The 27,157-nt window shown below is 40.8% G+C and overlaps 1 protein-coding gene across 1 annotated transcript in view; it reads left to right on the forward strand.

Moving 5' to 3' along the window:
* Positions 1-329: 329 nt before the first annotated feature.
* The window catches only part of LOC109916449 (probable phospholipid-transporting ATPase IA), a 274,955-nt gene continuing 248,127 nt past the window's right edge, over positions 330-27,157 (forward strand). The window contains exons 1-5 of the mRNA XM_048600569.1: positions 330-526; positions 1,876-1,879; positions 8,491-8,536; positions 20,453-20,493; positions 25,582-25,655. Coding sequence (XP_048456526.1) covers positions 330-526; positions 1,876-1,879; positions 8,491-8,536; positions 20,453-20,493; positions 25,582-25,655 — 362 coding nt within the window. The remainder of the gene's footprint in view (positions 527-1,875; positions 1,880-8,490; positions 8,537-20,452; positions 20,494-25,581; positions 25,656-27,157) is intronic.

Below are 27,157 nucleotides of genomic sequence, written 5' to 3' on the forward strand. Positions count from 1 at the left end.
GGCTGAAACGGCAGCAGGAACACCAAAGCTGGCCACATGCCTCCTCTTAGCAAGAGAGACAATTTAATTTAGGAATGATTGGTGCCGGAACTATGGAAATGGACCAAATGGGTATGAGGCGAGGCTGATGCAAGGTCAGGACCTATGATCTACAAAGTTTGTGTAGGTGACGTGGTCCTGAACAAACATGTGGATCACCTGAAAGCTGTCACCTCTCAAACAGAGCAGAGGCAAAATATACCTGGCCGCTTGGAACAGCCAGAAGGCCTGACACAAACTGTGTAGGTTCTCCCCCTCTGTCTAGTGTCGAGGAAACCTCAGAGTTCAAGATGGATGCTGCCTCAATACCCTTGCCGCCGGAAGAAGAGGAGGAAACTCTCCCAAGATGCTCCGTACGCAAGAAACGGAATATGGTCCGGTACATGCCACCTATGTCAGAGCCTGAGTCCGAGGAACTGAACCTGGAGCAAAATCATCACAGGAAAAGCTACAAACGAAAGACCAGGCCTACATCCAGGACTCGGGGGTCGGGGGGTGGCTGCCGGGGGAAGGGATGTAGTGATTGAAACCAGGTGGACCTTGTTGATTGAGGTACTTGATTGGCCCAAGTTAACAACCCCAATTAGGAAAGCCCTGGCTGACCAATATAACCAGGAGATTAGAATTTCCTTGGTTCAGAGGACTGAGCTGGTTGGCCACGGCCAGTGTACAGTGCACAAGTTAAATAAAGAGTGACTTGGTGATGGGATGCTGGGATCTGTAGTTATTTCACATGTCATCATCTAGGGCCCCTAAGTGCTCTTCTCAGGATAGGTGTTGACTTGTACTTCTTTCAAATTAGTGTGCTGTATTGCAGCTCATGAAGAGTATACTTCTCATTGCGAAGGCCAAAAGGTTGCTTTGCTGATCACCACTGTTCAGTTCAACTAATGTGACCCTGAGCTTCAGTTGCTTGCCATTTTAATTTTCCACTTCTTCTGCTATGATCCCTTTGTCCAATGTCCTACATTGTTCTAATGAAACTTAGTGGAACATTTGAATACAAGAAGTTTGAATCATAATTGATGCTCTTATTTTCCATTAGTGTTAATTCTGCTAATGCCATTTATATCTGCTGTAACCCCACCTTTTGTTTTTCTCCTTCTGCCATTACAAACTCTTTTTCATTTTTGTGACATCGTTTTCTGATTTAATTCACTTCTGCCTTCCAGCCTATCAAACCCTTTCCTTTTTTTGTTTATTTCTCTCCTCCCCTCCTTCCTCTCTCACTGTATAGCACTCCCTTAGTTCTGCGATGGAGTGTCAGCCTTGGTTTTGTGCTCAAGTCCATCATTGAACCCAGACCCATCTGACTTGGACGAGAGAGTATGACCAACTGACCCACAGGCTGATGTGTGATTCACTTAATTGCCAGTTGCATACTGGTAGTGTTGCCTTAATCATGAATAGCTCATTATATCAACTACGATTCCTTTGATCACTCCAAATATTACTTGGGTAACTGTTAAATCTTGAGCTCGTACATCCAAACAAGAGCTGACCCATGCATGCATTTATCAGACCAAGAATACGCTCTGGTTAAAGCTACAATGACATTTTTTAAAATCTCAATTCTTTGTGTCTGATGAGGCCTATAGCTTCCCTCATACTGAGTTTGACTATAGCTTTGCAACAATCGTAACAGTCAAAATATTCTCCCCAAAAACACTGGGAGATGTGTGTTTTGTTTGCCAGTGAAGACACTTGATTAGCTACTGGAATGGAGTACACTATCAAATAAACTATTTTCTGTGTCAGCAAATGCTGGGTAAAGAACATTGCTACCAAAAATAAGTCTTTACTTAACTTCTTTGTCTTAATTTCTTTATCTTGCAGAGCAGTATGTTATAAGTGTCATGAATCAAGAAAATACATCCAGCTTGCGGCACCCAAATAAACGTCAGGTGTTTGAAATGCCGCACAGATATACCCATCCCAAACCATAGTGAAGGCATCCTACCTTAATTTAAGCAAGTTTCTTTGAAAGAAATTCCAAATCCTGTTTCAGTAATCAGGTGAACAAGTTGTTAATCAGTTATAGATTCTCTGTGGTGAGACAATATTTACAGTAGCTAACTATGCAAGCTTGAAGAAATAGTTGAATAATTTAGATTGATAAGCAACTGTGTAGTAAGCAATAAATGAAGATCAGACATCTTCCTCCGAGTCCCGTGTTTACATTAAATGTAGGGATTCTACGTTATCAAGGAAAAAAGACAGCTTGTTGGTCCTGGGAATAGAAATTGTTTCAATATTGATGGGCATAAAAATGTATAACATATTATTTCCTATGTTAGAACAAGAGAGATGAATAATTTGGCCATGACTATTATATTGCATTCCATCATTCACGAATAATAATCACTTTCATAATGTGAATAAAATTGAAATAATTATCAATTAGAAAAGCATTTGCATTTATATCACCTTTCATGTCCTAAGAGTGTAACATAGTACCAGCTAAGGAATTTGTTTTGAAGTTTACTTACTGTTTTATAAACAAACATGCAGTCTATTTACCTGTAGCCATGTCCCACATGACAATCGAATGAATCATCAGTTAATCTATTTGAGTGATGTTGTTTGAAGGATGAAGATTGAGTATGGTGTAGAGAGGATGACTGAGTTAAATGATACCATGAGATTTTGTTTTACATGAATCAAGGTCTGCCTGATCAGGTTGAACACTTTTTTTCTAAGAGTCAGCACCTCGACAACACCGTTTCCTTCAATACTTAACTGAAAGTGTTAACTTAGTTTGAATAAATCCTTGGAGTGATATTTAAATATACAATGCCCTGCTTATGTGAGAGTTACTTGATTGTTCCTCCATGGAACTTCTTCATATAATTTATTTACTGTTTATCGGAAGATGGTGGAGAAAAGAACACTGCTAATAAATAGGAGATGGGGGTGAGGCTTGAGGTGGGAGCAGTGGATAGGTGGGAGGATAGGTTAGGGACGTAGGTACGAGCTGGCCTGGTTTTGGGATGCGATTGGGGGAGGGGAGATTTTGAAGCTTGTGAAGTCCACATTGATACCATTGGGCTGCAGGGTTCCCAAGCGGAATATGAGTTGCTGTTCCTGCAACCTTCAGGTGGCATCGTTGTGGCACTGCAGGAGGCCGAGGATGGACATGTCGTCTGAGGATTGGGAGGGGGAGTTGAAATGGTTCGTGACTGGGAGGTGCAATTTTTTGTGGCAAATCGATCATAGGTGTTCCACAAAGCGGTCCCCAGGCCTCCGCTTGGTTTCCCCGATGTAGAGGAGGCCACATTGGGAACAGCAGATACAATATACCACATTAGCAGATGTGCAGGTGAACATCTGTTTGATGTGGAAGGTCTTCTTTAGGGCCTGGGGTGGGGGTAAGGGGGAGGTGTAGCACTTCCTGCGGTTGCAGGGAAAAGTGCCGGGGTGGTGGGGCTGGAGGGGAGTGTGGAGTGGACAAGGGAGTCACGGAGAGAGTGGTCCCTCAGGAAAGCAGATAAGGGTGGGGAGGAAAAAATGACTTTGGTGGTGGGGTCGGATTGCAGATGGTGGAAGTGGCAGAGGATGATGTTTTGATTATGGAGGTTGGTGGGGTGGTACGTGAGGATGAGGGGGATTCTGTTTTGGTTGTTATTGTGGGGAGGGGGTGTGAGGGATGAGTCGCGGTAAATGCGAGAGACACGGTCGAGGGCATTTTCGACCGCTCTGGAGGGGAAGCTGCGGTCCTTGAAAAACGAGGATATCTGGGATGTCCAGGAGTGGAATGCCTCATCTCGGGAGCAGATGCGGCGGAGGTGGAGGAATTGGGAATAGGGGATGGCATTTTTGCAGGCAGGTGGGTGGGAGGAGGTGTATTCTAGGTAGCTGTGGGAGTCGGTAGGCTTGAAATGGATATCAGTTTCCAGATGGTTGCTGGAGATGGAAATAGAGAGGTCCAGGAAGGAGAGAGAGGTATCGGAGATGGTCCAGGTGAACTGAAGGTTGGGGTGGAAGGTGTTAGTGAAGTGGATGAACTGTTCGAGCTCCTCATGGGAGCACGAGGCGGCGCCGATACAGTCGTCGATGTAATGGAGGAGGAGGTAGGGGATAGGGCCAGTGTAGCTTCGGAAGAGGGATTGTTCCAGGTATCCTACAAAGAGGCAGGCATAGCTTGGGCCCATGCGGGGTACCCATGGCCACCCCCTTTGTCTGTAGGAAGTGGGAGGAATTGGAAGAGAAGTTGTTGAGGGTGAGGACGAGTTCAGCTCAGCGGATGAGGGTGTCAGTGGAGGAGGACTGGTCGGGCCTGCGGGACAGGAAGAAGCGGAGGGCCTTCAGGCCATCTGCATGGGGAATGCAAGTGTATAGGGACTGGACGTCCATGGTCAAGATGAGGTGTTGGGGACCAGGGAATTGGAAGTTTTGAAGGGTGTGGGTGATATCACAGACATAGGTGGGGAGTTCGTGGACCAAGGGGGAGAAAATGGCCCCACTGAACTCATCTCCACTTATTTTGACCACAAACCTGACTGGCCTGGTCGACCCATTTTCTCCGCCTGCCCCTGCCCCACCGAGCTCCTCTCCACTTATCTCGACGCCGTCTCCACCCTGCCCACCGCCGATGTCGCTCCGCCCACCGCCTCCACAGCCAGCAGCTTCAGAGGATACAGTAGGATCCAGCCCTGCCGGGTCTTCACCATCCCCCCCCTCACTGAGGACGAACAGTCAGTCCTCAGTAAAGGACTCACCTTTGTCCCCCTCCACGCAAACGTCAACGAATACCGCTCACGCTTGGACATTGAACAGTTTTTCCACCGCCTCCGCCTCCACGCTTACTTCTTTAATCCCTCTACTGACCCCTTCTCCTGCCCCAACACATCCCCTCCTCCTGGATACCACCCCAAGGCCTCCTACCCTCCCTCGACCTCTTCATCTCCAACTGCCGTCGCAACATCGATCGCCTCAACCTCTCCACCCCTCTTGCCCACTCCAACCTCTCTCCCACAGAACGTGCAGCCCTCCGCTCCAATCCCAACCTCACCATAAAACCCGCAGACAAGGGAGGCGCAGTTGTAGTATGGCGCACTGACCTCTACATCGCCGAGGCCAGACGCCAGCTCTCCGACACCACCTCCTACCGCCCCCTTGATTGTGACCCCACCACCGGCCACCAAACCATCATCTCCCAAACCATCCACAACCTCATCACCTCAGGTGACCTCCCACCCACAGCCTCCAACCTCATCGTTTCCCAACCCCGCACCGCCCGCTTCTATCTCCTTCCCAAAATCCACAAACCTGACTGCCCTGATCGACCCAATGTCTCCACCTGCTCCTGCCCCACCGAACTCCTCTCCACTTATCTTGACTCCATTTTCTCCCCCTTGGTCCAGGACTTCTCACTTACGTCCGTGACACCACCCACGCCCTCCACCTCCTCCAAAACTTCCGATTCCCTGATCGCCCTACGATCAGTTCGCAACAAACAACTGCGCCTCCCAGTCGCGAACCATTTCAACTCCCCTTCCCACTCCTTGAACAACATGTCCATCCTGGGCCTCCTGCAGTGCCACAACGATGCCACCCGAATGTTGCAGGAACAGCATCTCCTATATCGCTTGGGAACCCTGCAGCCCAATGGTATCAATGTGGACTTCACAAGCTTCAAAATCTCCCCTCCCCCTACCGCATCCCAAAACCAGCCCAGCTCTTACCCGCCTCCCTAACCTCTGAGGGGGATTCTGTTTTGGTTGTTATTGCGGGGAGGGGGTGTGAGGGATGAGTTGCGGGAAATGCGAGAGACACGGTCGAGGGCGTTTTCGACGACTGTGGAGGCGAAGTTGCGGTCCTTGAAAAATGAGGTCCCCCGACCGCATCCCAAAACCAGCCCAGCTCGTCCCTGCCTCCCTAACCTGTCCTTCCTCCCACTTATCCACTCCTCAAGCCCCACCCACATCTCCTACCTACTAACCTCATCTCGCCTCCTTGACCTGTCCATCCTCCCTGGACTGACCTATCCCCTCCCTACTCCCCATCTACGTTCACCTTTAATGGCTCCAGGCCCGCCTCTTTGACCTGTCTGTCTCCTCTCCACCTATCGTCTCCTTTATCCATTTTCTGTCCGCCTCCCCCTCTCTCCCTATTTATTTAAGAATCCCCTTCCCCTCCCCTATTTCTGAAGAAGGATCTAGACCCGAAACGTCAACTTTCCTGCTCCTCTGATGCTGCTTGGCCTGCTGTGTTCATCCAGCTGTACACCTTGTTATGTCAGATTCTCCAGCATCGGCAGTTCCTACTATCACTGCTAATAAATTACTTATTTAGTTTCTTTGCTTCCAGTAAATACAGGAAAGAGATATTTAAAATTGTTAAGTGATTCATTAGGTAGAAAGAAGCTGTCTGTTTCCAGTAGTTGTTGAAGTTTGAAAATGAGGACTCCAGCATTTAATTAAATTTGAAATATCGAATAAGTAGGAGATCCCTATTATGCAATGTTGTGAGGCGGCAAATTTTGGGGTCAGTGATTGAGGCAGAAAATGTTCTAGTTCAAATAAAGAAAGGATAGTTGGATGAGCTATTAGGGGATATAAGAAACAAGCATGTATTGTGATTGGGATCATTTGCTGGATCTGAGAGACAGTACAAACACACAGGTTGGATCAAAAGGCTGTTTTCACACTGGAATTTATCATTTCAATTTTAAAGTTTTGCCCCAATGCTTTGCTGTTAAGTTCCCTTGGTTTTCACTTCGCTTGCAGATATAGTTATTTGTAGCAGCAGCTTCCATCCAAATTCATGCAGTTGCTATTACAGTCTGTTGGCATCCGCATGTGTTTAATCTTTCACAATACATCATGTGCCCATTACTGGCAGCAGGTTCTTTTGCACGTGAGACATGAACTTTTTCCATGATCCACAGTGTCACATTGTTGATAAAGCCATTTCTGTGTCATGCTCCCTCTGGAGCATGGAGCCTCCATATATTTTCTTTATTCATTTAGCAGATGTGGGCCAGCATTTATTGCTCATCTCTAGTTGCCCTTCAGAAGGTGATGGTGCACCTACATCTACAGTGATGTTAGTGAGACAATTCTAAGAGTTTGTCCCTGTGTGACAGTGAAGAAATGGGGTATAGTTCCAAGCCAGGATGGAGAGCGGCTTAGAGGGGTATTTGCAGGAGCTGGTGTTCCCACATGTCTGTTATCCTCATCCTTTTTCTCAAAGGTAGTGATCATGGGTTTGTAAGTTTTTTTTAAGGGGCAAGATTTGTACGCAAGTTTTGAATTCTTAGACTAGAGGACATAAGATTGTGTTGTATTTCATACCGGAAAGTTAATATGCCCTCATAGGAACGTGATCTCTGTTTTAAATTAGGTTTTCTAATGCACCATTGAAAATTGGAAATTTTTGTTCTGTGAAATAAACCAATTTTTTTTTTGGTATCTTTCTTCATTTGAAATTATTCTGTCGAGTTGAAATTGTGAGACTTGCCATTTGATCTGGAAATTCAGGTATTTTTCCTTTCATCTGTAATTCTGCTAATCGTGAAATTTGTGTATTTTTGTAATTTCTAACAGTGAGTTTTTGAAGCCTGCAGTATGGTAAGGATAGTTTATATGAAAGACAGAGAGAGAAAGACTTAAAAAAGACAATGTACTTGAGAAATTTAGGTCTGGCAGTATGTGTGAAGAGAAACGGAGTCAGTGTTTTGAATCCAACTTACTCTTAGGAGCTGATAGCTGGAAAATGATGATTTTGTGCTGTTGACAAAAGTGGAGGAAAAATGAGTGGAACAGATAGTGAGGGTACCCAGAGCAAAGGGAAAGGGAATACTAATGATAGAGGGGAGATTTAGATACAAAATAGATCTAAATAATAGAAAATAGGTCAGCTCTGCTGAGAGTAAACCCAAGCAAGGAAGTCACTGAAGAGGTCGAAAGGGATGTAATCAAAATGGAAGACAGTGTTCATGCTCTGAAGTTGTTGAACTCAATGTTGAGAGAAAGATGAAAAACATTTTTACTTTGCTACCAAGAAGCAACATGAAACCGTGTTTCCAACTCTGTTTGCATGACCAGAGATGTGGAGTTCTTATGATATCCCTCTGCAAAGTTGGCATAGACTCAATATGCCAAATAGTTCTATCTGTGCTGCAATAATTCTGACTTTCGCCTGCTGACTTTACCCCCTCATCTAACACTAGCATTTGCAAGATGCTGAATTTGTTTTATCCAGATAACTTGGCAAACTCTAGCAGAATTCAAATCTAGGTCAAATGTGGCACCTTCTCACGACAGACTGCTGATTGAGGTGTGACTCAACAACGTACTAGAGAATAACTGGTAGTTATGGCTCTATAGTCCAACAGGAATCCGTTGCATCCGAGGAGTGAAGTCAAAGTTGGCAGAAAAAGAAGTCTTATGGTTTTCTGAAAGAATGTAGGTGAATTTGTCTGACTAATTTATTTATCTTTTTGTACAGAAAAGACATAATGCTGATAGTGGAGTGAACAAGAAAAAAGCACAAGGTAGGAGCATGATTTGAAATGATTTATTATTTACATATAAAACAGGAAAAAATAAATACAGTCGTCCAAATATATGCTTTTTTTGAAATTGTTCAGAGTTCCACAGTTTGACCTATGTTCATTTTCATGTTAAAATATAGTTATATTTTCTTAAAATACTCAGGTCTGACAGAATTCGAGGGGGGAGAAATAGAGTTTGTTTCAGATTATGACCTTTCATAAGCTGGAGAGAAGCTTTCATCAAGTCACAGACTGATGCAAACTCTATTTCGCTCTTCAACACTGCTACATAGAACAGTACAGCACAGTACAGGCCCTTCGGCCCACGATGTTGTGCCGAACTTTTACTCTAAACCTAAGGTCTATCTAACCTCCACCGCTACCTTATGCTATCGTCCATATGTCTAATAGCTGCTTAAATGCCTTAATGAGGCCGACTCCACTACCCTCTCCGGCAATGCATTCCACGCCCCTACCACTCTGAGTAAAGAACCTACCTCTGACGTCTCCCCGATATTTACCTCCTTTCGCTTTAAAACTACGTCCCCTCGTAAAAGCTACCTCCACCCTAGGAAAAAGTCTGGCCTGTATGTTTCCAACTTTTTACTGTGTTTATTTGAGAGTTTCAGGAATGATTATGGTATTTTGTTTGTCTTTAATGTATACAGAAGTTACCATCCCTCGGTGTCACACTGATTTTCTGACAGTGGTTGCAGGTATACTAGATTTTTAATCAACCTTGTACTGCTTCGTTAACAGTGACCTTTGTTGGAACTTGAGGTTGGGCTAAAAATGCTCCACAGCTGAGCTGAGTGCCGTGCTCTCCTATGGTTTAACGTGGGATGGCACAATATTAGGCTCAGGAGAAGGTTGAGAGTGATTTGACTACTTCTAAAATGCTAGAGGAACTAGATACATCTAGACTAACTATTTCACTTTTTTCTAGAAAAACCTGAGGGGTAAACATGCAGATGCTGTGGCCAGCAGCAGCAGAATCGTCTTCGACCACAATCTGTAACCTTCTGGTCTCACATACCTCTCGCTATTATTAGCGTAAAGCCTAGTGATCCACCCTGTTTTAACAAAGAGTGTGAGAGGGCATGTCAGGAGTGGCATCAGGGCATACATTAAAATGTAATGTTAACATAGTGAAGTTATAGCACAAGACTGTTCACATGACAAACAGCCAAAGCAAAATGTGATGGGCAGAGATCTGTGAGAATAAACGGATCTAAGGTCTGCAGTCCTGTTGTTGATGGACAATTAAACAACTAGCAGAAATATCTCCATCCTATGTTGGAGACATCACATTAGTGCAAAATACAAGGCTGAAGTACTTGCAACTATCTTCAGCCAGAAGTGTCAAGTGAATGATCTGTTTTAGCCTCTTGACATGCCTGCATCATAAATGATAATCTTCAGCCAATTCAGTTCACTCCATGTGACTTCAAGGAGCAGCTGAAGACACTGGATACTGCAAAGGCTGTGGGCCCTGACAACATTAGTAATACTTGTGCTGCAGAGCTAGGCACACAAACGGGTGGTCTGTTTCAGTACAGCTCCAAAGTTTGTGTCTATCTAGTTACTTGGAAAATTGTCCAGGTATGTCCTGCTCACAAAAATAGATCAAAGTAAGTACTGCCAATTATGGCCTCATCAACACCAATGAAGGAAAGTATTGTTGACAGTGCTATCAAGCGGCACATTTATGTCACTGAAACTTGATCACTTAGGTTCATTATGTTATTTGTTATAGACCAGACCAAAAACCCCTCAAAATATATTAAAAGGTTGCTTTGACACCAACTTTTCTTATTCTTAAAGGCAAGTGTAAGTCATTACGTTCCTGGTCCGATTCGATTGGTCAAACTACTAGGCTTGAAGCAAAACACATTTTATTCTTACACTACAGTTAAAATACCTTAAATCTATTGGAAATCTTAACAGAATAATAAATTATTAACTACTAAACAGTAACTGCCCTATTATAGTAATTTCCCATAAGCCCACCCTTGGCAAAGACAAATTCAGTAAAACAAATTATCTCACACGCCATTCTCCAGTGCAGGAGGAAAGAACGTGTGTGTGTGTGTGTGTGTGTGTGTGTGTGTGTGTGTGTGTGTGAGAGAGAGAGAAAAAAAAACCCGAGCATTTTGCTGTAGGAGAGAGAGATGTAGAGCAGTTTCCAACTCCAACGGCTACTGAAAGTTAAACTAAAATCCTGGTTCTGTGGGAACCTGACCCCACCCCTTCTATTGTTCCAACTATTTAAGAAAAAATAAATCAAAGCTAGCTGGACTCAGAGCAGACAGCTTGGCTCCAAGTTTACAACACCTGCTTTCAAAGGAAACATGACAGAATATATCCTTTTTAAAGGCCACTTGCCTCCTGAATTTTTGTATCTATGATACAAAACGGACCAGGTAGTGAACTCCATTTGGTAAATCGAGAGTTACTGCCTGAGAAGTCAAGGCAGCCTTTGACAGATCTTATCATCAAGGTACCCTGACAAAATTGAAGTCAGTGGGAATCTGCTGAGTTGGATGTTGGGTGCAGGGTGGGGAAGTTTGATCTCTGAACTGTTTGGAGGCATACTTGACAAAAAGAAAGGTGGTTGTGGCTGTTGGAGACCAATCATTTCTGTGCCAGGACATTGCTGCATGAGATGCTGAGGGAAGATACTTTTAATCAATCTGTTCAGATGTGTTGTGATGCACATCTGGAGCAGGTCAAACTTGAAACCCAGGCCATTTAGGCCAGAGGCAGGGACATTACTGATGCACCTCAAGGTCTTTAAAGTTTGAGGGTAAATATTCTCTAACCAACCCGTTGACAGATGTTATTGAACACCTCTGGAGCAGGTGTAACCTGAACCCAGGTCTCCTGGTTCAGAGGTAGGGATTCCACCACTGCACCACAAAAGGCCCACAAATTTCCCACAAGTATTTAGTCATCTTCAACTGCATCATTGGGCCAGAAGTGATGTTCAGTACAATTCACAAATTCCTCATGTAGTGAAGCGAGGCCTGGACCATTTAGCCTTGGGCTAACAAGTGGCAAATATAAAAAGTGCCAGACTAGTAAATGATAATTTCAAACAATGGTAAATTGGAATTGAACCATCTCCACTTTATATTCTCTCCTTGGCATAGCCCTTTTCTGAATCCCTCAGCATCAACATCCTGGGGGTTATCAGTGACCTTAAACTGAACTGGACCATGCCATGTAAATGCTGTGATTGCAAGTGCAGGTCAGATTGGGAATTTTTGCAGTGAGTTATCGACACCCTGAATCACTAAAGCCTGTCTAACATTTATATGGCACAACACAAGTTGGATGGAATAGTCTAAATTTGACAGGATAAATGCAGTTCCAACAGCACTCTCCAAGCTCAACTTCACCCAGATCTAAGCAGCCTACTAGAAATACACTTCAATGAGCAAGTGGTAAAGAACAGGTTCCCTAGAGAAATGTTTGAAAAGACATTGAGTTACTCCAATGCAATTTAGATTGCATATTTTCAGCAAAGAATTGAGTAATTTGAAACATGACATGGTAAGTGTCATGCACAAAAGATTACTTAAAAAGTAGGAGCAAGAGTGGGGCATACATCCCCTTGAGCATTTTATATCATTTGGTAGAATCTTGGCTTATTATTGACATCAACTCCATTTTCTTGCAGTATCTCTCTCCCTAGATGTCCTGTGTGTACAAAACAGATGTCAAATGCACTTATGGATTGAACACCCAAAGCAGAAATGAGTTGGTAAATTTCCAAATTGTCTTAGGAAAGAACTTTTCTCAACTCGAGTGCAATGCCGGTTCCACCTAGTCCTAGATTTTACAGCCAGGGAAAACTGCTTTTGAGTGTCAAACATTCCAAGGATTTATGATTGAATAATAATTTATGGGCCTACAGTTCTGAGATTTTTCTGACGCTGTGTTTGGATCTTTTATCAACTTAGATCAATTACAATGACTAGTCGATAACCCCAATATTATTATAAATCATGCAGTTGTGAACATGGTAGAAAGTAAACTAGATGGTTCTTGGCCTTCCTGTATTTGAGCAAATTCGATGCATTATTCCAGCTGTGATCACTGGACAACTATTAATAATGGAGATTTCAAAGATTTTAGATTTTCTTCCCAAAATCTAAACTGAAGACAATTATAGTACTATTACTGCCATTCTCATTAGGATTAGTTGATTCAACATTGACTGAATTGTGTTTTATTTCAAAAATATAAAATCATTGCAAAATGTAATTGAGTTCATTTATCCTTTGCTAATAAGCAATTGGTGCTGTGAAATTGGCTTTGACACTTTTTCAAGGTAGGATGTGTATAAAGTTTGAATTAATGACTATTATTTTATCACATTACAATGCATGTCAAAAGCCATTGTAGTCATGTAACACTGTAGCATTATTTTAGAAGACAATTGATCAATTTATAAAGAGAATGACATCAACAACCACATCTGCTTAAATGAAAAATATAAAAGGAGCCATGGTGAGTTGACCCAGTGTATTTGTAAAGGATACAATCACTGTGTGACAGTAGTGAAGGGTGTGCATGTTGAAGGTGGTTAATATTGTGTCACTCGTGTGGAATACTTTATCCTGGTCGATGTCAAAGTTTCTTGACTGTTGTTCAAACTGCAACTATCTAGGCACACGGAGTTTATTTCATCTCATTCCTGACTTGTGCCTTGTAGATATTGGACAGACACTAGGAAGTCAGGAAGTGAATTAATCACTACAGAATTGTCCACCACGTTCACATTGGCTGTGGCAGGACTCCGTGCTTAGGTCTGATATATGGGTTTTGTTGTGAGATTGCCTAGCTCAGTCTATCACTTGCTTCTTCTGCTGTTTAGCATGTAAGTAATCATACGTTGTAACTTCATCAGACTGAGATCTGATTTTTAGCTAACCTTGATCCTGCTTGGTGCTGTCTGGCATACCTTTCTGCACCTTTCATTGAATCAGGGTTGATCCCTGCCTTAGTAATGGTAGAGAAAGGGTTAGGCCAGGAGTTGGAGATTGTGGTTGAATACAATTCTGCTGTTACTAATAGCCCACAGAACCTCATGGATAAATGTTTTTAGTTGCTACATCTGTTTGAAAGCTGCCCCAATCAGCATTGTGGCATTGCCACATGACATGGTTGGAGGTATCCTCAATGTGAAGACAGGACATCATCTCCAGAAGGACTGGTGTCATCACTGTTAATTATTCTGTCATGGACAGGTGCATCTGGGACAGGTACGTTAGTGAGGACAAGGTCAAAAATGTTTTTCTCTCAAGTAGGTTCCCTCACCATCAATCTAATAGTTATGTCCTTTAGGACTTGACCAGTTCAATCAGTATTGGTGTTACCAAGCCATTGTGGATGGTGGACTTGATGCCCATTATCAAGAATTCTCTAATTGCTGCTCAACATGGAAGAGTCCTGATTTCTCAATCGAGGGGGATTTATTTTTCTTTATTCATTTGTGGATGAGGGTGTCGCTGGCTGGGCAGCATTTATTGCCCATCCGTAATTGCCCAGAGGGCAGTTAGGAGTCAGCCACATTCCTGTGGGTCTGGAGTCTCGTCTAGGCCAGACCAGGTAAGGATGGCAGTTTCTTTCCCTAAAGGACGTTAGTGAACCAGATGGTTTTTTTCCGACAATCGACAATGGATTCACCATCATCATTAGATTCTTAATTACAGATATTTAATGAATTCAAATTCCACCACCTGTCGTGGTGGGATTCGAACCTGGGTCCCCAGAATTTTGTCTGGGTCTCTGGATTAATAGTCCGCTGATAATACCACTAGGCCATCGCCTAGGGGTGGGGGTGATGGGTGGTACTCAGCAGAAGATTTCCTTGACTATTTTGACCCGATGCCATGGGACTTTGTGGGGTCCAGAGTCCAATGTTGAGGATGTCAAAGGCAATTCCATCTCCAATAAGTATGACTGTGCTGCCATGTTTAGCGGGTCTTTTCTGCTATTCAGATAGACATACCCAGGAATTGTGATGGCGGCATCTGGGTCATACTTGTGGTCGTGGAATCGTACCTTACTGACAATGTTGCTTGACTAGTCTGTGAGGGAGCTCTCCCACTTTTGCACAAGCCCCCAGATATTGGTAAATAGGTCTTTGCAGTGTCAAGAGGGCTGTTTTTGGCATCATTGTGTTTGATGTTTAGGTTGATGCTGGCTGATCTGTCCAGTTTCGTTCCTCTATTTATACATCTCAGTACACACTGCTGCTACTATCTACAAGATGCACTGCAGAAATTCACCAAAGATCCTCAGACAGCACCTTCCAAACTCACGACCACTTCCATCTAGAAGGACTAGGGTATTAGACATTTGGGAACACCACCACCTCCAAGTTCCCCACCAAGTCACTCCCCATCCTGATTTGGAAATATATTGATGTTCCTTCGCTGTCGCTGCGTCAAAATCCTGGAATTCCCTCCATAATGGCAATATGGGTCACCTACAGCAGGTGGACTTGCAGCAGTTCAAGAAGGCAAGTCACCACCACCTTCTCATGAGCAACTATGGATGGGCAAGAAGTGCTAGGCCAGACGGTGATGCCCACATCCCACAAATGAATAGATAAAAAAAATCTCAGTAGGATTCAAATCATATGAAGACTGGCCCAGATAAGCTTGGCTGATTCCTTTCCTGCAGCGAACCAAATGGGTTTGTATGACAATTGACAATAGGTTATATGCTCTTCATTACACAGGCTTTAATTCTGGATAGTTACTGAATTCAAATTTCACCAAGTGTCATGGTGAGACTTAACCACATGTCCTTATAAAATTAGTGTAGAAGTTCTGGGTTGCTAGCCCAGTAACATTAACCATAGGACACCACCCTGGCTCTCGGCCCCTCCCTCTACCCCAGCTCCTTTCCTTACCCTCTAGTCTTCCATTTAAAGCCTTTGATGTCTTCTTCTGTCCCGGCTACCCTTCTGAGCTTGCACTGAAGTCCTGGTACCACCTGTGACAGAAGTTTTGGTGCTGACAGTTCTGAACTTTAGCTGCTACCTGCATCAAACAGTATCTGCCACTAGATGGAAGCATGTGTAAAATTAAGTTACTTTCTATAACTAAACTATTAGATCACATTTCTTTGACATTTTTTTAAAGGTAATGTTAATTATCAGTGAAGGCATTTAGGAATTTTCACTGTTTGAACTTAGAAGAAAACAATGTTAAAATATTAAGGTAAGTGCTAAAGGACCTAACAACTGTTTCTTTTATATTTAGTTATTTAATTTATTCAGAATGATCTTTCAGGTGGTAATGCACAAACGTTTCATTTTTCTGAGTAAAAGATGTCTGTAATATGTAATATTGATTTCTGTGGGAAACAATCTTTCACTTAAAGTTGTTTCATTTAAAGTCATGACTTTGAGAAATGCAATCACTACTTTAAATGAGAACTTAGTATATAAGAATCGTATGCGGAAATGAATGCTCACAGGGATGGTGACAAGAATGTATCCTTGAGCTAAGGCTGATTTACCATGACAACTGTTCCTGGCAGTAAGAAATGAAAACTTTGGAGAAGTAGTTTGAAGCGTTGCTGCTGTGACCACAGGAGTTGGCTTGAGGTGGTGTGATGTGTCAATGGTGATGGCTTCCCAAACCTTCAGGTTTGCCTAGACACCTGCCGCCTCCACCACCACTCCCCCTCTTCTGAACAACATGCCCAACCCTTTTGCGTAATTATGACCTGCTGCACTGCACATTTTTTTAAGAAAACGTACAATGCAACAGCATTTTCTTTTCCTTCACATAATGCAACTAGCATTAAGAATGACAAGTATAGATTCAGCTCCTGTTCTCTCAACTCCACAACTTAGAGATGTCACCTGTATTAAATTGATGGATGGAGCCAGAGAGAGAAATGAGAAAAAAAATGCCATGTATGTCAACAAGTTGTATTTTCTGACCCCGAAAAGGGGGGTAAGTGAGGAGGGTGGGGGTGTGGCAAGACAAGCAAATGAATCTGACATTTAGGTGAACTATATTGAAAACTTGCAACAGCACAAGTTTTTTTTTTTTAGTTAAAAAGTTGCAGCAATTCAAATGTCATGTATTTGTTCAATATAATGGGTTACCTCTTGTATGTGAAATTTGTGCTCATCCAGGTGATGGAAATTAGTGCTGCAGAATGGAGCTATTTCTGATCCAAGCATTCAGTATTTTTGAGGACCGTAAGGCCAAGTATTGAGCAGTCAAATACAGAGTAAAATTGTTTGTGTGTTCAAGAAGGGCAGCAGGGATAGGCCAGGTAATTGCAGACCAGTCAGTCTGACATCACTGGTAGTGAAATTTTTGGATAAAATTCTGAGGGACAGGATTAATCAACTCTTGGAAAGGCAGGAATTAATTAGGGAGAGTCAGCATGAATTGTTGGACATGCGTTGGACATGTCTGACAAATTTAATTGCGTGATTTACAAAGTTGTCACAAAGTATTGATGAGGGTAGTGCAGTTAATGTGGTTTGCATGCTCCCATATGGAAGGCTAGTCCAAAATATGAAAGCTCATGGGATCCAAGGCAAGTTGGCAAAATGGATCCAAAATTTGATCGCAAATAGGAGGCAAACGGTGATGGTGGAGGGTTGATTTTGAGTTGAAGCCTGTGACTAGCAGTGTACCACAGGGATCAGTGCTGGGATCTTGCTGGGTTTTTTTGTATGTTAATGACTTGGATGCAAATGTAGAAGATATAATTAGTAGGTTTACAGATGATACAAAAATTGCTGGCGTTGTTGATAGTGAGGAGGATGGTCTCAGGCTACAGTCTGATATTGGGCACAGCATTAGCAGATGGAAATTAATGCCGATAAGTATGAGGTGATGAATTTTGGGAGGTCTAATAAGGGAAGGATATACACAATGAATGGTAAGTCCCTAGGAGGTACTGAGGAACAAAGGGACCTTGGTGTACAAGTCCATTGATCCTTGTAGGTGTAGGCAGAGGTAAACAGGATGGTGAAGAAGGCAAATGGGACACTTGCCTTCATTAGCCAGGATGTAGAATATAGGAGCAGGAAAGTCTTGTTGAAATTTATCGAGCATTGGTTGCATCACAAATGGAATACCATGTGCAGTTCTGGTCACTGCACTATTGGAAAGATGTGATTGCACTAGACAGGTTGCAGAGGAGATTCATCAGGATGTTGCCCCGGATGGAAAATCTGATGTGAGAAAAGACTGGATAGGCTGGATTTGTTTCACTTGGATCAGAGGAGGCTGATGGAGAATCTAACTAAAGTAGACAAAATTATGAAAGACATCAACAGGGTAGATCATGAGAATTTTTTCCCCACTGCAGACATATCTAAGACCAGTGGACATAAGTTTAATGTGAGGAGAAGTGGTTTAGAGGGAATCTGAGGAAAATATTTTTCACCCAGCCCATTTTAGAAATATAGAACACGCTGCCCAAGAGGATGGTGGAGGCATATACTCTTGCAACATTTAAGAAGCATTTGGATGAGCAGTTAAAATGCAGGCCGCAGTAGGCTATGGACCAAGTGCAAGTAAACATGGTTAGTATAGTTTAGCGCCTGTTGGTGGGGTGGGGGGGTCACATTGTGGCCTGGTTCTATGCTGTATGACTCGATGACTCTATTATCTTTGTTCACTGTGCCTTGGCGTTTACCTTGGAAGAACATTTCTGATTGCATCAGTGTAGCATTTTTCCAGCTCACACAACAATTGCCGTCTGGTCTGTAAATGTATTTCATAATTATGACAAGCATTCTGAATTAGAAGCAGTTCATAAAAACTGCAGATGCTTTAAATCAGGAACAAAAACAGAAGTTGCTGGAAAAGCTCAGCAGGTCTGGCAGCATCTATGAAGAAAAACCAGAAGTGTCACTGGGCCCGAAATGTTTACTCTGATTTTTCTTCACAGATGCTGCCAGACCTGCTGAGCTTTTCCAGCAACTAGAAGCAGTTCCTGTTGCGATTCCATGTTCCTTAGGAGCAGCTTATGACTGCTCAAACCTTGATTCGGAATAGACACCTTTTAATTGAGCTATATGAAACTAGTTTGCAATTTTCCAATATTCATTTGTTTTGACTGTTAAGAAAACAAATACATTCACTGATGGGGACAGGCCCAACTTCTACCTGCATGATTAAAGTTTATTGCTGTCACACAGCTATTTTGTTTAAAATGAAATTTCTCTCCAGTTTGGTTGTATAGTTCTATATTACCAACTTCCTTATCTGGTGTCTAGGAAGTAACATCCCATGATGGCAGTCATCTGCCTCTGTGCTTTATCCAACTCTTCTCAAATTTCAATGCCTCCTTTAGTAGTCATTTCCTACCAGCCTCTGAAAAAAGTAAGACATTTATCTGATATTCCAACCTCTCTTGTCTAAGTTTGAAACAGCGTAGTCACAAATTGTATGTCAAACACATTGCTGTTTATTACTTACCAGTGCTGAGGGAATGCTGTACTGTCAGAGGTTTCACATTTCATTTGGTAGGAGATCGTACAAGCTCTTGGCTGGACATTAAAAAAAAAATCCGAAACACAGGGGGATACTTCCTTGTGTCTATCCCTCAACCAATATCACAATTTTTTTTTTGAACATGATTAGCTTGTTGATCTAATTTGTTTGTGCGTTTTCTCTATCTTTAAGTGGTTGCTGCACTTAGATGTGCGCTGTCACAGTGATTCCATTTCAAAAACACTTCAATGAATGTGAAGTACTGTGGAATGTCCTGGGAGATGAAAGATCCTGTATGGAATGCAAGTTTTGTTTTCTTTTTTCTGTTTATCATCATTGTAAATGGTTTCTTCATCAAATGTCACTCCACAAAATTCAGGTGCTTGATTCCAGCTCTTAGATTGTGTTTCATCCACCCTGTATTTTTTTTTATTGTATGGGAACCAGAACTGCACTAATAGGGCTGAGTAGCACTCGATATTGGTTCCTGAGCTTTATGCCTGTTCTCCATTTGATATACAGCACAAATCCTATTTGCACACTCCACTGCTGGTAGACCCTTCATTGATGACATAAACATTCTATTCGCCAGTTTTCTGTTCCTTAAGACGCATTCTGCTGAATGATCACAAATTGCTTATGTTGTCACTAATGCGCATTGACTAGTACTTCAATTTATTTAGATCTATATGATTGGATTTCATTTATTTGCAGTCTTGCCTCCCAACTTTAAAATCCGACACAAACGCGGACTCTTTTGTGTTTACTTCCAAATCACTAATGGATTTTGTAAATATCAATGGTTGCAACACTGAATTTCTGAAGCATCCTATATATTGTAACCTCATATCAAGTGATGCTTTGTTTTATCTGTTTCAGCTGCCTCCTTTATGATTCAGTTCAGAAGTCCTCTTATCTTTGCTATGCTGCTTCCCAATATGATGAGTTGTCTCCTGTGTGCTTTTGCATCAATAGCTTTTCTGAAACAAAATAAAAGCACTCATTGCACTCTCTTGATAAGGTTTATTACGTCCCCTAAGAGCTCCTAAATTCATCAGGTGTGATCTTCCTTTAAAGCCATTACAGTATATAATAGATGGATTTTTTTTCTCCCAAAGCATTCCCATTCTTAATAGGCATTTTAGGGAAGTTTGATCATTATATATTTTAGCATTAAAAGTAAAACTATAGAACGTGGTATTTAACAGTATTGTAAGCTTAACTGCGTACGTAGCTCTTCTATTAGAATTTAAGTACAGTATTTCACAATGTTGATTGCAACTCAGTTTCAATTAATTGAGTTCAGTCAAAATTTATGTTAAGTAGAGCAGCTTCTTAATTTTTATACCTTTTTGTTTTTGACTTATTTCAACTTTAGTTAAGAGTCAGTGCCTATTTTTAATTCTAAAATGTATTTCATCCATAGTGCTGAGAAATCGTGCTTGGGAAATTGTCCATTGGGAAAAGGTATGAAATATTGTTCCGTCTTAGTCAAAGAAATAAAGTCCGATCAAATCAACAGAAATGTTTATCTGCTATGCAATCTAAGTAAACTATTATGCTGATCATTTCTCTAACAATAGTGCAAAATGCATTCTAAGCTAATGAATGATGATGTGAATAATACTCGCTGGAGACTCCACAAAATATTCAAAGTAAAGTAGTTGAATGAATTGGTTCAAATATGTATTCAGCTTATGTTTATGTTCCTTTGATCAGTTTATGAGAACAGTATAAAGAAAAATCCAAAATCCACTCCTGCTGTCTTCTAGTTTGCCTAACTGAGAAGCATGGAATGAAAATTGAACATGAACTGAGACAAAAAACATAGTGAAGAATATCTGGCTTCCCTTCTATTCATGGTGTTTTTTGAGAAAACCTGCAAAGCAGTTTAATTGACATCAGTCAAATTCTGTTTAGGTGATGAAATTACTATTAGTTTGATTACGATAGATGAGAAATAAGTTGAACATGGCTGATGACCAAAGCAGAAAGGAATATTTCTGCTGATTTGAAAATGGGCCATAACTGCAGTTGTTTGATGGATTATTTTATCATGTACAAATGAATACCACTTTGTTTGCACTGAGGTGAATTTTTTTTTTTACGTTTTAAAATTTTCCTGAGTCAATTAGACCCTGAATATTGGGCATGATCTTTTTCTCTGAGAACGTTGACATAAAATTAGCCTAATTTTCCGACAGAGCAAATGTTAATCTATGTTTGAATGTTTGGGGCAAAAAATGGCTTTTATTTGTCCTCATTCCAGTTTTCCTCTGTAAATTACAGAGATGCCTGGAATAATGTTTAATGAGAACAATTGGATTTAACATTTAATGCAGTAAAGCAAGAAAATCTTGGGTTCTGATTCTTTTTTGAAAAAAAAATCAGATGGAGAAGTGCCATTTCTGTAATTTCTGATTTGTCACCTTTCCAAAACTATCATTACAGGAATTTTCTTTTTACCTACTTATTGTACAACAATGTGTTTTTGAAAGAATTACATGCTTATGTGGCACCACTGCATAAGTCTCTAGCTTTATATTGTTGCTATTTTTAAGCTCAGCGATGTTTTAAAATCTGTTCTGAAGCTGCACATATCACTGCAGCAGACTGCAGGCACAATAAAATTTTATTGATATGTCAGTGGGAGAGTTCTGAAATATTTTTTGCCGTCTGTGGATTTCTATGATTAAAAAGAATAATTCAGACTATCTGAATTTAATGGTTCCAGAAATTATCTTTTATTTTGGGTTCAAGGGATAGGCTTCATTTTTCTTAAATTATTTTTAAAAATATCGCAAATCTCTTTCCACATTGAAATGTGTAATTATAAATTTGTAAATCAGTCAATGGATGGCTTGTATCTTGTGGTCAGTGATGAAGGAAGGGTATCTACTTACAAAGTTCTAGCACTCTTTATGGCATGAATTTCTCCTTTCCTGACAACAGTTTAAGTCTGGCATCATGTCACTGTGTACAGCAGCACTGATATCCACAAAAGGATAAGCAGCTAATCTCAGTGGGGAAAAAAAATCACTGACAGAAAAGCAGGAAATTAAAAACATTTAATTTTCTTAGATTTTAATTTGGATGTTGATAAATGTGTGACTGTGTCATGGATGCTAAAGTAAAGGTAAAATAAAAACTTTTAAAAATGGAAATTTTAGTCTCTTAGAGAAGTTTGACATTTCACAAAGGACAAAAAGCTTCACAGGGCCAGCGAGTGTGTTTAGCAGTAATAATGAAGTTGGTATATCACAAAAATCCAGTGATAATCTCATACAAATACTTTCCTTCAGGTCTTTTGCAATGAGGTGAACAGTATTAGAATGAAAGCCCTTGTCAATTTGTGATTTGAAGGGAGATAGTCTGTTTGAGTCTCTGTGCCATGCAATGGAAGAGGAACCTGTAGGTTTCCACGTTATTCTGTGCAGGTGCAAACCCCCCAAAGTTGCCATCAGTTTCAGTTGAATAATGACAGTGCATGTTGTCAGTACAATAGTCATTAGCATGGCATGATTTGGATCATGGTGATGCATGGGATTTTGATGGATGTTACAGTTTCAGTCAGATATCAGCTAGAAAAGTATTTAACCTACATGCGAAGAAGCACTTTTGTGTGTGTGTATGTGGGGGGGAAGGGGATTTGGAGATTGGGGGGTGTAGGGGTGCGGCTGCAGTTTGGTGGGCACGAGAATGCGTATGTGGGGAGCAGATTCCTAGAAAGAAATGTATGATCAGAATTAGCTTCAATTAATTGCATCATGGTATTGTTACTGTTTCCGTTTTGGGGAAAAAAGAACACTTTCTCTCTTGCTGCAGAAGATTTCATGGCACATCTGAAAATGTAGAATATCTCCCACAATCAAGTATAGTACTCACCTACTAAGGCAACGTAACATGGATTTAACCCTCAACTCCCATCCCAGCTGGCTGCTCAGTTTCTTCAGTCTATTCAAAACATAAAATTATTGTACCAAAGACCTGACTGGGCGCATGCTTAAAATGTTACTGGTAAAGCTAAATTAATTCAAAAGCTTAATATCACATAGCTAAAGAAAATAAAACATTTTTAAATTCAGTAAGTCCTCTTTGACTCAGTTGTTTGCTTTTCTGTGATTTCATTTATAGAAATAATCTATTTGTTTTATGTCCAAGCAATGCTTTTATGATCTCTCTTTATAATTAACAACAAATGCAATTCATTTCAGACTAATGAACTAAGATTGTAAAAGTCTATTTAGCCACTTAGCACCTTAACTTCAGACCCCCACGTAAACTTTTTATCAAAATAAAAACTGTTTTTGTTGGCATGCTGCTTGCATTGTGCTGCAGAACTAGCTATTTTCCTGGTCAAACTGTTTCAGTACAGATACTGTAACAGCATCTCCTAATTGGGTGGAAATCTACCAAGGTATGTGTTGTCTGCAAAGTGTACAAATCCAATCTAGACAACCACTACCTCATCAACTTAGATCTAACCATTTATAGAGTGATTGAGAGTGTCGTCAATAGTGCTATCAAAGGTCACTTATTCATGTCTGTTGATGTTCACTTTGGATTACTTGGCTCCAGATCTCATCTCGGCTTTTGTCCAACATAGACAAAAGTGACTGTTTTCATTAGTGAGGAGAAAGTGACTATCCTTGATGTCAAGGCAGCATTTGATTTTTTAAAAAAAGTAACATTAAGGAGCCCTGATAAAATTGAAAACAGGCAATTGGGGAAAAAAGAATCTGCATTGGTTGCCACAGTATCTTCTAAAAAGAGAATGGTTTTGGTTGTTGGCAGCCAACTATATTACCAACAGGACATCAGTGCAGAAATTCCATAAGGTAGTGTTGTAAGCTCAACCACTACATCATTAATAACCAATCCTTCATCGTAAGGTCAGAAGTAGGGATATTCACTGTTTGACCAGTGTTCAGTTCCATTTATAACTCCTCTAATACTGAAGCAGTCTGTGCTTGCATGTAGCAAGACCTTATAACATTCAGGTTGGGCTAATAAATGGCATGTAATATTTGCAATACTCAAGTGCTCTGCAATGGCCCTTTCCAACAGGAAAGAATCTAACCACCTTCCCTTGATATTGAAAGGCATCACTATTGTTGAATCCCCTATCATCAACATTCTAGGGGTCACTCTTGACCAGAAATTGAACTGAACTGAACTGTCCATATAAATACTGGACAGCAATAGCAGTTTAGAGGTTGGGTGTTCTGTAATGTGTAGTTCACTACTAAGTATTAAGTTAGAATAAGTTGGAGTACATTTCTATTTTTTTGAATAAATCCAGTTCTGATGAAAATCAGGAAGTTCACCCAATTCCAGAAAAAAAATTCTGCCTGAATGAAACCCTGACACCATGATAAACATTCACTTTTTCCACAACTGGGGCTACCTTGTGTTCTATTTGTATGATGCATTACAACAGCTCTGCAAGGCTATTCTGCAAGCTAATACATTGCAAACTTGCAACGTCGAATAGATCAAAGGACTAGAGGAGCATGAATATGAGAACGCTGCCACCTGTAAATTTCCCTGTAAGTTACATGCCATTGATCTTAGAAGTATATTGTCATTCCTGCTCTGTCATTCGGGCAAAATCTTGGTTCACCCTACTTCACAGCATTGTGAAAGTACTTTGACCATATGGACTGCAATTTCAACAGCCAGCTCAACATCACCACTTTATGGATGAGTAGAGATGAACAATAAATGCTGTTCTTGTTATGAAGCTCACTAGATGAATGAATTAGTCCCAACTCTGTTCAGTGTACCTTGAAAAAATACCCTCTTACCCCAGAACTAATTCCAATGCGCCATGAACCTGGTTTTCCCAGGTTGCACATTTGTTCAGCCTAATGTTAACCTAATGTCCATCGCATAATGACTTGTTTTATTATTGGCACTATGTTTAATGAAGAATTTATATGATGGTCTCCTTTTTTCACTTCATCCCAATATCCTGAATCTCTGACTGCTAGACATGAGCCCTTCTGTTTCCTATTTTAGTGACTCCTGTATGGCATAACCTCTGTGCATTTCCTCCTCAAAATAGACCAGTAGATTGGCAGAGAATGCATACCTACTGATTGCTTCTAGATAATTCTTTTGTTTGCATTTGTGATGTGGACAGGATTGATGCCACCTATAGTTAAATGAAATATATTCATGAATATTCACTATTGGTATAAAGGAGAATTTCATGATCAGGAGAAAGCAATTATGGACCATAAACCTTAGCATTGATGAGTTGGATCAAGTGGCCTATTTCTCTTCTATATACAACTTAAATGAAGAAAAAAGCACAATGAACATTTAACCTGGAAAATTCCATCAGTATTACTGTTTTTAAGATGATTTATGTGGTATGCGTTTTAAAATATTTCAGAACTCCTCTGTTAATATATCCTAATCCCTAAAATTTATGAATAGAACTTTAGTGGAACCATTATGAGATACTGTTGAACTTAATGAAATTTCATTCAGTTTACTGCACCATTCAAAGATACTAGTTTTGATCACTTAATAGTTTCTTTTTTGCAGGTAGAGGTTGGCGATATAGTTAAAATAAATTGCACAGAATTCATACCTGCTGATACTGTACTACTCTCATCAAGGTAGAGATGCCTGCTGATGCTTGTGTAGAGGGTGGCCCACTCTACCTCCTGCACTGTCCCAGTGCTACTCCAAGAAAATGGGATCAAAGGCAAAATGGAATGAGATCAAGCATTTCTCATTTACTGTTTAGAATGTCTGACCCTCATAATAAATGTCAGGTTTTAGTGGAAGTTGTCCTGTATGATACGTATCATATTTTAAAATTATTTTCACAATTACAATGTCCTCAGTAGGTTTAAACTATCATGTATTTTTCTCAGCTTTACCAAATCCTAAATTGAACATGACAACACAGTAGTGTAGCCTATTTAATATTAAAACCATGTTTTTGTGTTAGTTGTGAACAGCCTTGGTATTTCCAGATCTTTTTGATAGAATTCTCGAAGAGATGCACTAGGTTCTGGAGTTTCAGCAGGCCTTGTTTGGGCTCCAGATTTTATCCCTGGTGTCAGAGGGAACAGGGATTCCATATGCTGTATGATTCCACTTTTCCATCCATAGTGGGAACTGGAGTATGGATGCACATGGGATGAAATGGATTGTCCTTTACAAGTTGCAAGGATGTTTTGCAAAACTTTTATAACTCACTAGTTATGCCTCACTATAGCGGTTTGTTCAATTCTAGGCAAAAAAAAACTCGGGAACCAATGACAAAACCTTTAGAGAAGGCACAGAAGAATTTTATCAGAATAATATCAGGGATGAGGAACTTAGTTATGTTGAGATTAAAGAATATAAAATTAAGGCTGAAGAGAGACTTGATGGAAGTCTTCAAAATTAATAGTTTTAATAAAGTAATTAAGGAAAATCCAATATATTGATCACCCGAGGACACAGATTTAAGTTAATTTGCTGAAAAATGAAAGGGGAGAGTTTCTTAATATAGCAAGTTATGATCTTAAATATTTTGCTTAAAAAGAAAGTTGAAGCAGGTTTAATAATCTTCAAAAGGAAATTGGAGAAATGTTCGTAAGGGAAGATGTTTTATGCTATGAACAAAGACAGGAGGAATAGGTCAAATTGAATCAAAGATCTGGGACAAACATGAAATGGCGGAATAGCCTCTTTCTGTGCCATAGGATTGTAAGTGGGTTTCAAAAGAGGAGAAGAAAATATGGCATGGAGTAAGTAAGCCCCCAAAGAGTAAAGTTTTATTATCAGTTCCCTAGCAGAAGGAGCAGAAACATTCTTTTGGAAAGTGCAGAATTTCCAGCCTATGGCCAATAGATGCTGAAATGCTCTAATATTTGCTGAGGTGCTCACTGAATCCTTGCAAGTAATGTTTCCTCCCACTGAGTGCACAGACTCAGAAATTTCTAGCACAGAGGTCATTTGGCCCATCATGTCTGTGCCAGTCAACAAAGATCTGATTACACTAATCCTATTTCCAACTCTTGGCCCATAACCATAGAGGATCTGGCAATGCAGGTGCAATGTTAAATGTTAACTAAATGTTATGAGAGCTTCTGACTTAACTGTCCTTTCAGGCAGAGAGTTCCAG

The sequence above is a fragment of the Rhincodon typus genome, chromosome 1 (genome assembly GCF_021869965.1).
Source record: "Rhincodon typus isolate 14 chromosome 1, sRhiTyp1.1, whole genome shotgun sequence".
NCBI lineage: Eukaryota > Metazoa > Chordata > Chondrichthyes > Orectolobiformes > Rhincodontidae > Rhincodon > Rhincodon typus.